At 45.9% G+C, this 16,673-nt stretch overlaps 1 protein-coding gene across 1 annotated transcript; it reads left to right on the top strand.

The window, feature by feature from the left end:
* Positions 1-11,795: 11,795 nt before the first annotated feature.
* On the top strand, positions 11,796-12,231 carry LOC141092397 (histone H2B 1.1-like). The gene has a single exon (XM_073578521.1). It carries the CDS (start codon positions 11,829-11,831, stop codon positions 12,204-12,206), a length of 378 nt encoding a protein of 125 aa, XP_073434622.1. The 5' UTR covers positions 11,796-11,828; the 3' UTR covers positions 12,207-12,231.
* The last annotated feature ends 4,442 nt before the right edge of the window (positions 12,232-16,673 follow it).

Raw genomic sequence — 16,673 nt, 5'->3', positions numbered from 1 at the left:
AGAGGATTGCATTGACAATACAACACAATGGACAGCACTTTGAACACATTTTATAAGTGGTCAGAGACTTGTAAATAACTCATGAAAGAATAAAGATACGTTAAAACCAAGCACACCATTGTTTTTCTCGTGAAATTCTTAACACGTTTGATGTGTCACATGACCCTCTTCCCTTTGGAAAAAATAAAGTTGGATGCAAAATGGCTGACTTCAAAATGGCCACCATGGTCACCACCCATCTTGAAAAGTTTTCCTCCTCCCATATACTAATGTGCCTCAAACAGGAAGTTGATATCACCAACCATTCCCATTTAATTTACCATATATACTCGAATAAAAGCCGAGATTTTCAGCCCATTTTTTGGGCTGAAAGTCCCCCTCTCGGCTTATATTCGAGTCATATACACCAGGGGGTCGGAGGGGAAGGGGGGAGCGTGGTTGTCAGGTCATCCTTACCCATCCTGGCGCTGTCTCTGCAGCCCCCAGCTTCTCCGCAATCTCCCTTCCTTCAGCGGTCACGTGGTACCTACCGCTCACTAAACTCATGAATATGCGCATATTCATGAGTTTTAATGAGTGGTACCACGTGGCCACTGAAGGCAGGGAGATCACGGAGAAGCTGGGGGCTAAAGAGACAGCGCCAGGACGGGTAAGTATAGCGATACTCACCTGTCCTGCATCCATGGCTGCTTGTTGCCGTCTGGCACGTCATCTGTCAGTGACGTTCAGACAGCAGAGGGCACAGTGACATGGTTAGTGCGCGCCATGCCCCCTACAGTCTGAACATCACAGACAGATGGCGTGCCAGACAGCAGCAGCCATGGACGCAGGACAGGTGAATCTCTCAGGTGCCAGCAGTGACACCGGCACCTGGCCCCCAGCGACGGAGGTATGTCATTTTTTTTATTTTTAAATGCAGCAGCGGCAGCACATGGGGGCATAATCTATGGAGCATCTTATGGGGGCAGCATATGGGGGAATAATCTATGGAGCATCTTATGGGGACAGCATATGGGGGCATAATCTATGGAGCATCTTATGGGGGCATAATCTATGGAGCATCTTATGGGGGCAGCATATGGTGCATAATCTATGGAGCATCTTATTGGGGCAGCATATGGGGGCATAATCTATGGAGCATCTTATTGGGGGCAGCATATGGGGGCATAATCTATGGAGCATCTTATGGGGGCATAATCTATGAAACATCTTATGGGGCCATAACCTTTATGGAGCAGCATATGGGGCCATAACCTTTATGGAGCAGCATATGGGGCATATTATTCTATGGAGCATCTTATGGGGCTATTATTAACCTTTGTGCAGCATTATATGGGGTGTATTTTGTATGGAGCATCTTATGGGGCCATCTTGGACTGTATGGAGCATTATATGAGGCTCCTGATTCAATATGGATATTCAAAAACATTTAACCTACTGATGTCTCAATTAATTTTACCTTTATTGGTTACTATTTTTATTTTTTAAATTCACCAGTAGCTGCTGCATTTTCCAACCTAGGCTTATACTCGAGTCAATAAGTTTTCCCAGTTTTTTGTGGCAAAATTAGGGGGGTCGACTTATACTCAAGTATATACGGTAGGTGTATCCATATACATGGCCCTCCCTGTAGATCAAGTAGACAAAATTCTCCATATCACATCCTCAGAGCTCAGTAGTTTAGTCTCCTGCTTATAATGTTAAGTTTATGAGTTCGAAACCTGGGGTGACTCACAGAAAAAAAAAAAAGATTTTATATTTACTACTTTTATAGGAACAAAATATATATATATTTTTTCACCTCAGTGTACAAGGACCGTAGAAAAACATTGTTATATATACAATGTATGCCTATAGACATGTACAATCTGCTTCTGGGTTCACTGCCTGGAAAAGAGGTCAAGATTACCAAATTCTCCAATTTATATCATTGTGGGCTATGCCTCCAACGTAGTTTCAGTCCCGGGGGACCCGATCAACGGAGAAGCAGTGAATATATAATTTCATATATTGAGATATCGGTGCCAAAATCTCAAGCTGCGCATGCACCGCCATTTTCCTGAAGTCCACCGCATTGAAACCATGGAAGTGAAGGGGGACTCCGGGATTTCACAAAATGTCGCCGGAGCCCCCGCACCACCGAACACCCACAACATTGCTTCTCCGAACTCCCCCTTCCTCTCAGCCCGGGGCTTGTAACACTGCCCCACATCTGTCTCCGCCAGATTCCTGCAGCAGCGAACCTGGGACCCTGCTTTACTGCAGCCAGAAAGGTATATTCGGATTATAAGACGAACACCCATTTTCCCACCAATTTTGGGAGGAAAAAGTGCATCTTATAATCCCAAAAAATATATGGTAATTAACACCATGTGTCTTTTGTCCATATATATTTTTTTAATGCTTAATAGTATGTACCGTATTTTTCGCTTTATAAGATGCTCCGGATTATAAGACGCACCACAAATTTTGAAGAAAAATAAGAAAAAAATATTTTTAATAAAATGGTGGTGCCTCTTATAATCCTTGCATCTCATTGCTTACATGGATTGGTGGCTGCAGTATAGCAGGGTCCCAGGGTCGCTGCTGGAGGAGGCAGGAGTGGGGTGATGCTGCATTCAGGGTTGGGGGGCTCCGATGTGCGCCGCTGCTGCTGGGGTCTTGTGCTGCTGCCGGGTTTCTCCGGGTGCCCGGCGGTTGCTGGCCGATGCTGCGTGTGTGTCTGAAGCTGGCTCTGGGCTCTGCTGACATTTTGCGACAGACCAGAGCCCCGGCAATTCCGCGCTTCCCTGTGTGTGGTGGTTCCGGTAAAAAATGACCGCCGGCGCATGCGCAGATGTGATCGCTGGACCAAGATCTCGAGAGACGAGATCTCAGCGCCGAAATCTCATCTCTCGAGATCTTTGTCCCGAGATCACATCTGCGCATGCGCCGGCGGCCATTTTTTACCAGAACCACCACACACAGGCAAGCGTGGAAATGCCGGGGCTCTGGTCTGTCGCAAAATGTCGGCAGAACCCCAGGGCAGCGCCAGACACACACAGCACTGCTGGGCACCGGAGACATCCGCAGCATCGGCCAGCAACCCCCTGATCACGGTCTATAGTAAGGCATGTTCGCCTTGTAAGGCTGGTTTCACATTTGCGTTTTTTTCGCGGTATTTTAGCGCTAAATAGCGCATGCGTTTTTTTCCTATACTTTGCATGGGATGCGCTTATGTGCGCATACACATGCGTTTGTACGCGTTTTACCGTGCATGCGTTTTTGCGGTATGCGCTCGGGCGCACAAAATGCAACCTGTTGCATTTTTTGGTGCGTCCGACTTGCCTCAAAAAAACGCATGCGCTCGCAATGCGTTTTTTTACAGCAAGACACCCATTATAGTCTATGGGTGCGCATATGTGCGCATTGGCATGCTTATGTATGCGTTTTTTTTGCACATGCGTTTTTTTTTGTTAACCATGGAATTTAGGGGTTTGGGTTAGAGTTAGTTAAGGGGGTTTAGGGTTAGTTAGGGTTTAGGTTAGGGTTAAGTATGGTTTGGTTAAGGGTTAGGGTTAAGTATGGTTTGGTTAAGGGATAGGGTCAGGGTTAGGTTTAGTTAGGGTTAAGTATGGTTTGGTTAAGGGTTAGGGTCAGGGTTAGTAAAGTCATGGTTTGGGTTAGTGTGAGGGGCCACCTAATGTTGGAAAAAACGCAAACGCGGTAAAAACGCACTAAAAACGCATACAAACGCTGCGTTTTTTTCATGCATGCTCATAAAAATGCTTGAAAAAAAACGCAGCAGTTGTATGCGTTTTTTTGTGGGAAAACGAGCTGCAAAAAAAAGCAAGTGTGAAACCAGCCTAAGACGCACCCCCATTTCCCACCCAAATTTTGGGGGAAAAAAGTGCGTATTACAAAGCGAAAAATACGGTATCTTGTCTATGTATATCTGAATTAAAAGGTATATTGAGAAAATAAAATCACACACGTCTAGTCTGAATATATTAATTTATAGGTCTATTAAACATTAAAAAAATGATATATAGATACACACGGTCACACATATATGTCTGGTCGCTGTAGATCTGAATTTATAGGTGTATTAAGCAAAAGAAATATCATGTGTTAGCTTGTACACACATTTCTTATGGCTGAAAGATAAAGTTGGCAAGTACCTGGGTCGCTAATCACACGAGGTGCTGGATATAATAATAGCTAGAAGGTTCACAGGGCTTTACGACTTTGCCACATTGTTTTTGTCCAGTTTGCTAGTATTACCGTATTTTTCGGTCTATAAGACACACTTTTTTTTCCAAAAATTTTTGGAGGAAAATGGGGGTACGTCTTATAGTTCGGATGTACTTGCCAGGAATCTTATCCCAGGCTGGTACGTGGCAGTTTCGCAGATGCTTGGTGGTGCGGAGGCTCTACCAACATTTTGTGAAAGCCTGGAGCCACCGCACTTCCATTGCTGTAATATGTTGACCACCAGGAAAATGGCAGCTGAAGGTGGCGCATGTGCAGATTGAGATCATGGGAGACGAGATCTCATTCTGCGCATGTGCCGCCTCCAGCGGCCAATTTCCTGAAGGCCATCGCATTGTAGCAATGGAAGTGCGGGGGCTCCGGGCTTTCACAAAATGTCGGTGAAGCCCCCCGCACCACCGAGCATCTTCGAAACTGCCGCGCACCAGCCTGGGATGGATGTGTGGGGGCTCTGGGCTTTCACAAAATGTCAGCGGAGCCTACGCACCACCGAACCTGCCGGGGATAAGTCAGATCATCGCCAGACCACTGAACACCGCCCGTGACCCCGCTCCACCAGCGTTCCCAATCACACCCAACCCCCCCCCCCAGTAAGCTGAAATTGGACTGTAAGACGGACCCTCATTTGAGGCATTAATTTTTTCCCTATTTTGCTTCTGAAAATTTGGTCTGCGTCTTATGGTCCGGTGTGCCTTATAATATTAAAAATGCTGTATATATGAGAAAAAGAGGCAGCATTCCATCAAACTGTGCAAAAGGTGGCCTGTGGTATGATCAGACCTGGTTCCTGTACGGCCAGACACGGCCATTACACAGTACACAGCAGGGGCACATTTATAAGATTATCTCAGCATAGGAACATTTTATTTTAACACATCCAATTGTGGAAGTTATTATTATTCCAAGATCTATTGATTAAAATGAACTTTAGTTTGTGGGAAAACCTCTAAATGTAAAGCACTTAAACGCTACTGAAGTTATTTTCACAGAGACGTTAAGAGTTCAGCAGAAGAAACACATTGACAGAGAGAACAGCAAGGTTCGCAAATCATATTTACATGGGACAGGCAGGACGCATTGTGACATTTGTGGCATTCATAATTTGACATCCTTCTGTGACCCGTTTCCTCAGTGCAGGTGGTGCATCTACGTCTTTTGGGAAGTGATTTTTCTACATCGTCTTTGGAGAGATATCTTTTTATCCGGGCTTCCAGGCTAGGGTGGATTCCAGTAGTTCTTCGGCATAGCTCTCCACTCACCAGTTCGTTAGCCAATGTTTTCAGGTATATTCTTCTACGCAGTGGTTGCAGTTGATTGCCAAGGTAAATCACTTGAGAATTGATACCACCCACATTCAACATCGTAAAGAAGATGACCATTGGCCAGCGCTTGGTGTTTCGCCCAACGCTGTAAGTGGCGCACATTTGATCTGCAGTATCAACGCTGCTTTTGGTTAAATTATAAAAAGTGATCATCTCCGGTTTCTTTTGTACTCCGGAGCCAAGATCAATGGCGTCATCATCATGAAGCGAAGACACAAGAATCACGTTTTTCTTCTCGCGCGGGATGTATGAAACCAATACCTTCCCATCGTTGAATCCAAACACACTCCTGTGTTGTTTTTTCCCTTTTACATTAACAAAACTTGGTGGCAACTGTTTATTATTTTTTCTGACAGTTCCAACATACGACAGCTTCTGCGTTCTCAATCCATCGATGAGATCAAAGTCAGAAAACCAATTATCAGCTGTAATATTGCGACCAGATCCAAATAACGGCTCGGCCAGTCTCTTCACTACTTCCCTTGGCTTGTTGCTGACACAGAAAGGACCTGTTGGCTGTTTTCCAGCATAAATTTCCATATTCACTGTATAAATCATCCTGGCGTCAACAAGGGCAAAAAGTTTGATACCGTATTTATTTGGTTTTGATGGCATGTGTTGCCGAAAAGCACATCTACCACGAAAACCTGGAAGCATTTCGTCAATGGTGACGTTCTCTCCAGGGAGATAGCTATTTTGACAATTAACGACAAATTTTTCAAACACGTCACGAACTGCAGCAAGCCGGTCAGATTCTTTTCGTTGGGACCGGGTAGTTCGGTCGTCAAAACGAAGGCAACGTAGCAGGGTCATGAATCGTTTGAGATTCATCACAAGGCTAAATTTTGCAATGCCATCACCTTCTATCCCCCAAAGTTCCTCCAAATTTTGACAATTCCTTCTGTATGCTCCTGCTAGGTACAGCAAGCCAATGAAAGCCCGAAGTTCAATTTCATCGGTGGGTCTGATGTCTCCCTCTCCGGAAAATTTGCCCTTGATGGCGTCAATATATTGGTTTGTGCATCTAACAATAATGTCCAGAATGTCATCGGTGAATAAATTATTCCAACATTCAACTGCAGTCCTAGCATTCTTAGCTCTTCCTATAACTTCAGGAAGGGGAGTGAGAATGTCAGATTCCCTACTTTGATTTTTCTCAGGTGGCTTCTTGTTCCACTTGGTCTTTTTATCTTTTCCCAAATAATAGGAGTTTCCTGGATCTTGTTCATCTTCATCAGTCTCCTCACCATCTTGCTCCGTTCCTGAATCGCCTTGACATTCTTCCACCTCATCTTGAGATTCAATGTCACTCTCTTCCCCTAAATCTTCAGTCAGTGTGGGGTCTCCCTCATCATCCATCAGCAGATTCTTCACTTCAACATGAAGGGGGTTAGAGAAATCAGTGATTTTCAACTCCATTTCAGCAGAGAATCTGAAGCGAGAGAGAGTACGTGGTTAGAGCACAATGTGCCCGAGAGGCCAGGCCACCCTCTTATTTCTAAGAAAACCCTGCTTATTTTTATGAAATAGCCACAAACTTTGCACTTTATTCATTCATAAAACAAGCTAAACATTGATAATGAATAAAAAAGTACAGACCTTCAAAAGTGAGACGAGTTTGGGCGCAACTAGCCTGAGAAGCCACATCGGTCAGATCTGCAGTAAAACTGTGTGGGAAGGTTTCAAGGAGCATCTAAAGGTAGGAAGGTCCTGGGAAGGGTGAGACTTCCTGCAAACAGGAAAAGGAGAGAAGTGAAACTAGGTGAGATGTGCCGGTCAGATCAGGTGTGCCTGATGAAGGGTTAGCATGATAGAATCCGCATGAATATTCAAAGACACTCATCTCCGACTATAATCAATAACTATTGGCCCCTGTAAAAAAAACAAAAAACAAAAAAAAAAAAAAACCACACCATCACCGCCAGTCAGCAACATATTGCACTGCTGTAAACAGGATGTGCTGCCGATTGTCCCCAACCTGTACCTTGAGCGCCACACTGCGCTCTGAGAGTTGGTCGTGAGCCATAATCTGTGCAAAGAAATCATAGTAGCCATATTGTGACCATTAAGGCTACTTTCACACATCAGGTTTTCGGCATCAGGCGCGATCCGGCGTCATGCCGGAATGCCGGATCCAGCAAATGTTTTGTAAAACCTGAAGTGCCGGATCCGGTTTTCTGCCAGATCCGTCTTGTTCTTGACAGACAAAACCGGATCCGTCTCATCCGGTTCATCCGTTTTTCTATCCGTTTTTCGACGGATTACGCCGGATCCGGTTTTTAAAATTTACCCTTGTGGCCTTCCGAACGGGATTGGCTACTGGAAAACTAGATATAGCATGTTCCTACAGCCCTTCTTTGACAGGTTGTAGAGAAGAAAGTGCAGGTTGGAGAGAAGAGCAAGTTACTGGCGAAGATGTTGTCATTGGAAATATTACCACTAGAAGTTCTGTGACGGTTTCAGTAATGAGGGACAATTTTGCACTATACTTTGTCACCTCAAGGCAGAGTACACTGGGATGACAGAGTGTGAAAGATTTGTGCCCTAACCAAACTTGTGTACCTTCTGGACCAACAGTATATACCTTTGCCAACTAAAGTTGGCTATCTTGTCATGGTCTTACTATTTTTACCTTTAGGCCACAGGTGTGTACCTGGTTGTGTTTTATGCAAAGTATTTCACCTTTTAACAAAAGTTGTGTACATTGTTAGGAAATCACCAACAATAAACACAACTTTTTAGGTGAAATACTTTGCTTCAAACACAACCAGGAACACAACTGTGGCAAAAAGCTAAAATTTACCCACAGTTATATACCTGGTTTTGAATACCTTTTTACCTTTGAAATACCCTGTATTTAACCTTTTTTTAAGACATAGTTCGCCGCAGAAAGAAATGACAGACAACCATTGTGAAACGATAATTTAACTTTTATTTAAATTTTTTTTTTTTGTAAAATGTTAAAGTGCAAAAAACTTTTTTAATAAAGGTTTTAAACCCAATGGGCATTTTTATTACAAAAAACACACATTACAAATCTGTGTACTGTGGGGTGGAAATACTGCTGGAGGGGCTGCGGGACACTTCGACACTGGGTGTGTGGAGAGAGGACTGGGATCGTGGTGGGGAAGGAACAGTTAGAGGTGATGGTGTGGAAAAAGCTACAGAATGGGTGGACATGTGGGAGGCAGAAGAGGTGGTGGGCGGTGGAGTGGAGGGTTGGGCAGGGACTGTAGGAGCAGATGATGTTGATGGAAAGTTGTATGGGGAAGGAGTTTGGTACGGGGAAGGAGTTTGGTACGGGGCAGGTTGCTGGAAGTGGGGAGATGTCTGGTACTGGGGAGGTTGCTGGTACTGGTGAGGTTGCTGGTATGTAATAGGAGGGGGAGGATGGAAAGTGGCTGGAGGGGGTGCAGATGTAATAGGAGGGGGAGGATGGAAAGTGGCTGGAGGGGGTGCAGGTGGAGGAACTACAGTGGTGGGAGGTGGAGGTTGGGAGGTAACCTGCTGTAGAGCACCGTGGCACGAATGCATTACATGCATCTGCTGGGTAGGAGATAGCGTTTCCATGCGCTCCACAACAGACCTGAAAAAGGTGTGGTTTGGCGAAGATCTTGCTTCTGAATGCATGGTTTGCAGAAGTGTCTTCACCTCCAGAATGCTGGAGTTGATCTGCTGAAAGCCTGCGGAGATTTGCTCTGACAAGACTTTTAGACAGTTCTGGAAAGATGCATTCAGATGCAAGAACTCTTTCGCATAACTCTTTTCCTGACCCCTCTGCCGCTGCCGCCCAGTACCCGCAGGTGTACTAGAGGTGGCAGGGGCAGAAGGGTGGGGTAAAGGGAAAGCGATCTCCTCACCAGCAGCTTCATGTAATGTAGGCGGCCACGATGCTCCTGTGCTGGTGGATGGGACAGATGGGTCAAATGTGTGGGAAGGCTGGGAAGGTGCAGATGTACCGGGGCGGTCGAAGTGTCCCTCGGTGCCGGTCTCCTCAGGGATCGCCTCAGAAGGGTCCAATCGTGCAGGCTCCCGAGTGCTGCTCACCGTGCTGTGTAATAAAGAGAAAAAAAAAACAATTAAAATACTGACATGGTATGGCCCTGGCTGAAAAAAAAAAAAAGTTACCTCTAACATTCTTTTCACATGTGGTGTGTAATATTTACCTTCTGGTGAGCATTGTTTCCCGGAGGAACGACAGGGCTTGTGCGTACTTGTACTTGCTCCTGCGTCCTCCAGATCCACTCGGGGCCCGCATCTCTTTATTGAACTCCTTCTTGAAACGATCCCTCACAGACCGCCACCGATTCACAATTCTGTTCCCTGAAACGAGAAAGGAGTGGTTAGTATACAACATCAGTGTTTCACAAACTCCAGTCCTCATGGTCCCCAGGGGTCATGTTTTCAGGATTTCCATAGTAAATAGAAATCCTGAACACATGATCCGTGGGGACCACGAGGACTGGAGTTCGGGAAACACTGGTTTACATCAAGCAACCGGTACTGTATATACTTACGCTCTTTAATCTGGGCCCGAGCTTCGAGGTCCTCCCAGCGGCCCACAAGGAGAGAACAGATTTCCTCCCAGAGTCGTCGGGTAACTATCAGGTCAGCGTGGCGGCGGTCAGCCATATTCCAGAGCGGCTACCTTTCTCTGACGAGATCGATGAGGCGGTCCACATCAATCCCTCCATCCTCACCGTCAGAGTCGGGAGCACGCTGTGAAGGCTGTTAAAGAAAAAGACAAAAATAACATAATTAGCCTCCACAAAAGAAGTGAAATAAAAAGTGCAAAAAAACAAAGCAAAAATATTTATACTTACACGCTGGTGACCGCCGCGTTGCTGTCGCCGACGACCCTGGGAGGCACTGCGAGGACCTCTTGGCCGAGCACCAGATTGGGAATACTAGAGAAGAAAACAAAAAATGTTATGTCTTTGGATGTAGGCATTTGTTTGCTGTGTGTGGTCTGCAGAACATTGTTTTCTATGTGTTGTGTGTAGTGTGATGTTGTGTTTCTGCGTTTGATGCCAAAAACTTACCAATTGTGAGCCCACTCCAGGTGTCTGTCCACCCCTTCCTTCTTCTGGGAGCTCCTCTTCATCTTGTGATTCCTGTTTTGAAATAAAAGGCAATGAATAGACATATATTACAGAGATGATGGATTTTGGAAATAAAAACTTACCGTCAAACGCTGACGATGCGAGGGAGGGCTCCCAGAAGAAGATGTGCTGTCCTGTTGATGGCCACACTCCATGGCTGTGGGTATTGCTGCTGCTGTTGCTGCTGCCAGTGATGCCATTTCTGCTGCTGCTGCATCTCTTTGGCGGCTGTTGAATAAAGAGAAACAAAGGGCCAATGAATATCTTGATATTCCATGGCCCTAGTTTGGAGGAATGGGGGATTTGATAATTACCGTCTCTCATCTGCTTCTGGACTCCCCTCCTCAGCATGTTCCATTTGCTGCTCCATTTGGGGTGGTGGTGGTGCTGATGGTGCTGCAGATGTCTGCTGCCTTCTCCTGGTTCTTGGCTTGGGTGGCATGTTGGGTGTGGCTGTGGGTCCCACTGTCTTGCTTTTATATATGTCTTGTGGGCAGAGCTACTGAGCATGCTCAGACCAAAAAAAACGGATCCGGCCACCGGATCCGGCGCATTGCGGCGCTCATAGGCTTTCATTGTGTGAAAAAGCCGGACGCGCCGGATCCGGCGTGTCCGGCTTTTTCGCCGGAGACAAAAAACGTTACATTAGACGTTTTTTTTCCAGACGCCGGATCGCGACACATTGCCGGATCCGGCGAAAACCGGATGAAACGCATGGCCATCCGGCGCAAATGCAAGTCAATGGGGGGGGAAGCCGGATCCGGCATTGCATTTCGCCGGATCCGGTTTCTGTCAAAAGCGCCGGATCGCGCCTGACGGCGAAAACCTGATGTGTGAAAGAGGCCTAACAGAGAACTAGCTCTTAAAGGGTTATAACTGGTTGTTAGTGGGTTATTGTGGATCAGAGGGCAAGTTTATCTACAATTTTTTTTTTTATGCTATATTCATGTAGCCATTGTTAAAACTGTACACGTTACGTAACTTCGAAATTTGCTTTGTGCGCAGCGCCCTGTGTCTGTCCACATAGAGGATGGGTGCAGAAATTATCTGCCCTATAAATTGGGCAAGATGACAGCATGCAGTGATTTCCCCAGCACATAGGCTGATCATTATTGTTCTGCTTTGTGACGAAGGAGACTGCTTTACTTTTGTTATGGCTGATCCCAAGTCTGCTCCAGCTCCCAAGAAGGGCTCCAAGAAAGCCGTGACCAAGACTCAGAAGAAGGACGGCAAGAAGCGGAGGAAGAGCAGGAAGGAGAGCTACGCCATCTACGTGTACAAGGTGCTGAAGCAGGTCCACCCCGACACCGGCATCTCCTCCAAGGCCATGGGCATCATGAACTCCTTCGTCAATGACATCTTCGAGCGCATCGCAGGGGAAGCCTCCCGCCTGGCTCACTACAACAAGCGCTCCACCATCACCTCCCGGGAGATCCAGACCGCTGTGCGCCTGCTGCTGCCCGGAGAGCTGGCCAAGCACGCCGTGTCCGAGGGCACCAAGGCCGTCACCAAGTACACCAGTGCCAAGTGAGATCTGCTCCTCGCCTGCTCCGCCATTACCCCGTTTAATTGTTAATTCTCCCTTTGGTTCACTCACCATTGCGTAGCTACAGGATTCGGCAGAGCTGGGAGTAGTGTGGAGACTGCGATCAGCTGGGACCGGTGTCTTTCTGTCCTCGTGGAGCTCCGTGCCTGGATTCAGCTGGGAGAGAGTGAAGCTGCTGGCTGCCTGCCTTGTACCCATTTCCAGCATGCAGATGATCCCAGGATAGGAAACCTGGTGGAGTGTGCGGTGCTGGAGTTGTTCTGGAGATCTTGTGGTCCACATGGAGCTGTAGGGCTACAGGATTCGGCAGAGCTGGGAGTAGTGTGGAGACTGCGACCAGCTGGGACTGGTGTCTTTCTGTCCTCGTGGAGCTCCGTGCCTGGTTTCAGCTGGGAGAGAGTGAAGCTGCTGGCTACCTGCCTTGTACCCATTTCCAGCATGCAGATGATCCCGGGATAGGAAAGCTGGTGGAGTGTGCGGTGCTGGAGATGTTCTGGAGATCTTGTGATCTAGGTGGAGCTGAAAGGGTGAGCTGGGCAGGTTTGGACTGACTGTTGGCGTGTCCCCTGATGTCCCTGTCTTGTTGCACCCATGCCCTCCCCCCCAGCAGTGCTGGGAGCACCCTTTATGGAAAGTTGTACATTTAACTCTGCTAAGCTGTGACTGTTCAGTCTTTATAGCTACAAGCTGAGTGTAGTCATGGCCACTGCACTCTGTAAACCTACTCTTATGATTTCAAGGGACGATTTATTATTCTGGAATCATCCGCAATTTCTCATGGACTCCCCTTCTTGGAGCATGATTGCTAATTCAACAATTGAGTACATAAAATCCATTACTTCTGTGAAACCTGTGGAGGTGTACTGCAAGAGAGGTAGGAGAGGAGGCATCCTGGCAAGCCTTCGGAGGAGAGGGTTCAGAACAGCTCTTCCTTCACTCCACTTGGCTAATGTCCGTTCCTTATCTAACAAAATGGAGGATCTGAACTTACTTTGTAACATGAGATCTGATATGGCCAATTCAGCTGCTCTTTGTTTTACTGAGACCTGGTTGAATGACACCATCCCTGATTGTAGTCTGGATCTACCTGGTTTTGTTATCTACAGAGCTGACCGTGATTGTGTAGCTTCAGGTAAACAAAGGGGGGGTGGGGTATGTCTCTACATCAACACTAGCTGGTGCTGTGATGTTAACATACTGGGAAAAGGTTGCTCTCCAGATCTAGAGTTCCTTGCACTCAATTGTAGACCATTTTACGCTCCAAGAGAGTTTTCATCTATGGTTCTGGTTGCAGTATATATTCCCCCTCAAGCATCTGTTAAAGCTGCTATTGGTGAATTAGCTTGCAAAATATCAGAATGGGAGAAAGGATCTCCTGAAGCATTTGTGATCGTAATGGGGGACTTTAACAAAGGAAAACTCAACCTGGATCTCCCCAAATTTACTCAACATATAAACTGCTTCACGAGAGAGAACAATACGCTTGATCACTGCTATACTGTCTTAAAAGGGGCCTACAGGGCAGTGAGGAGAGCAGCAGTGGGCTTTTCAGATCATTGTCTAATTCATTTAATTCCGGCCTACAGGCAAAGGTTGAAAACATCCAAACCTACAGTTTATACAAAGACATGGTCTGAGGAGGCAAAATTGCAACTGCAAGCATGCTTTGAATGCACGGACTGGGAGGTATTCCAGGAAACATGCTCGGGTCTGGATGAATGGGTTGATGCAGTGTCCTCATATATCCGTTTTTGTGAAGACACGTTTATTCCATCCAAATCTGTCCACTTTCGGGGAAACAACAAGCCGTGGTTTACAAATAAAGTCAGGTTGATCCGTAAGAGAAAAGAGGAGGCTTATAAAGCAGGCGATATTACTGAATTCAAGAAACTTAGGAACTCGCTATCAAAAGAGATCAAGTTAGCCAAACACGAGTATGCAAAGATTCTGGAGGAAAGGTTCTCATCAAAAGATACTAGATCTGCATGGAGAGGATTAAGAGAGGTCACCAATTATAAAAGCCACCCCACTATAGTGAACCCCAGCAGAAGTCTGGCAGCAGAGTTAAATGAATTCTACTGCAGATTTGAGGCAAGCTCTACACACAGTGGCTATTCATCTCTAAGCTCCTCAGTCTGTTCATATAAAGATCATTCATTGTGCAACACCCAAGTAGTGATCTCCGAGGCAGAGGCGATACGCATCCTGAAGGGACTTAAGGTCAAAAAGGCACCTGGCCCTGATGGTGTATCTCCAATGTGTCTGAAAGTATGTGCTACCCAGCTTGCCCCTATACTGACAAATATATACAATGTGTCACTGAAAGAGTGCGTTGTACCTCAGTGTTGGAAAAATTCCACAATTATCCCTGTCCCCAAGAAAGTGGGATCCTCAGAGTTGAACGACTATAGACCAGTAGCACTCACATCTGTAGCTATGAAAGTCTTCGAAAGAATTATGATGTCCCATCTGATAAAATTAACGCAGAAGCTATGGGACCCGCTTCAGTTTGCCTATAAGGAGAATCGTTCGGCAAACGACACTGTCAATCTGGCACTGAAGTACATTTTGGATCATACAGATGAACGGCACTCATATGTCCGGATTCTTTTCATGGACTTTAGCTCAGCGTTCAATACCATTGATCCGAATTTACTTCATAAGAAAATGGTAGCTCTTGGAGTCCCTCTCAACTTATGCTTGTGGATTTTTAACTTCCTGACAGCCAGGATACAGAGTGTAAAAGTTGGACCATTCACTTCGGACACCTTGGTCACAAACATCGGGGCACCTCAGGGGTGTGTTTTGTCCCAGTTACTGTTTTCTCTCTATACGAATGATTGCATCTCTTCAGCAGACTCAGTAAAAATCTTGAAATTTGCCGATGATATGACACTGATTGGTCTCATCAGGGGAAATGCTGAAGACTTGTATCGGAGTGAGGTGGAAAGAATATGTGACTGGTGTAAAGCCAATAATCTTGTACTCAACACTAAAAAAACTGCTGAGATGGTTGTGGATTTTAGGAAAGATCAACATGAGATACTTCCAATCTACATCCATGACGAAGTGGTTCTTAGGGTCACAGAGACCAAATTCCTTGGTGTTATCATCTCTCATGATCTTAAATGGGGGAAAAACGTGGATGCTGTTATAAGAAAAGCACAACAGAGGATGTTCTTCCTGCGTCAGCTGAAAAGATATGGTTTGTCTAAGAATCTGCTGATCTTATTCTTTAATGCTGTCATCAGATCTGTGATTTGTTCCTCTCTGATAGTCTGGTATGGGGGAGCCACTGCGCATGACAAACTCCGCTTACAAAGGACTTTCAGAACAGCAGAGAGAATTATAGGTTCCCCCCTGCCTAAAATCCAGGATCTTTATGATAAGAGTATTCGATCCCATGCATTGAAAATTTCATCCGATCCCTCTCACCCGGGACACTCCTCATTCCAACTACTCCCTTCAGGACGTCGCTTCAGAGTCCCCAAATGCAGCACCAACCGCCATATGAACAGCTTCTATCCACTCTCTGTTCAACAATTAAATCGTCATGTGTAGACTATATACTGTATCTGTCTTGTTAGATGTTACTTGTTGTATCTGTTGTTATATATTATGTTGCCTCTTTGCCACAAAGAATTCCTTGTATATATGTAATATGTACTTGGCGATAATAAATTTGATTGATTTGACTGTCTACAGTCCCAAAATAAGTTTGTTTGAATGTACTTTAGAGCAGGTTTCCCCAACTCCAGTCCTCAAGGCCCACCAACAGATCATGTGTTCAGGATTTCCTTAGTATTGCTCAGGTGATAATTGCTTCACCTGTGATATCCTGAAAACATGATCTCTGTTGGTGGACCTTGAGGACTGGAGTTGGGGAACCCCGCTTTAGAGAACACATTGTGTGGAAACCGCTAATAACCTGCAGATATATGGGGTTATTCTACAGGTTAATAGCGTTCTAACGTCGTGTCTCCGCTGTACTGAAAGCCCAGCTACCACGAGGAAATGAACTTTATTCTGCCGGCATTCTCAGGCTTTCAAAGGGGGTGCAGCTTCAGCTTAGCATGAGCAGCGGATGTAAACGGGTCCCAACACTGACTGACAGCCATCTCAACAGGGCATCAGTACAGGGCCAGCTGTCAGTCATACTGCACTTTTCTCATCTTGGGCTCCAAGCCAGATCTCCAGTCTACCTAGACTGAATGGTGGAGGAGCGGATGGCTTCCTTCTCCATTGTTATATTCAGCAGTATCTGAAGGCAGATAAAGCAGAAGTGGGGAGATACCCTTACCCTCCAGTAAGATAGCACCCCAAATATAGGACAGTCCAGCTGTATCCTTAATTATGGATGTCTGAACTCAACCCAAAAGGTAGAGTCACACAACAGTTTTTACCACATCTGAGAAAAATTATTGATGACGAGCGGGAGGTAAATCAATTTAT

Source organism: Dendrobates tinctorius, unplaced genomic scaffold, assembly GCF_039654945.1.
Source record: "Dendrobates tinctorius isolate UK_male_01 unplaced genomic scaffold, ASM3965494v1 ptg000059l, whole genome shotgun sequence".
NCBI classification, from domain to species: domain Eukaryota; kingdom Metazoa; phylum Chordata; class Amphibia; order Anura; family Dendrobatidae; genus Dendrobates; species Dendrobates tinctorius.
This window is presented reverse-complemented; position numbering and strand designations above follow the sequence as displayed.

Bases quoted from the DNA above. Each gene is read 5' to 3' on its own strand.
- LOC141092397 (XM_073578521.1), top strand. From the start codon at position 11,829: ATGGCTGATCCCAAGTCTGCTCCAGCTCCCAAGAAGGGCTCCAAGAAA.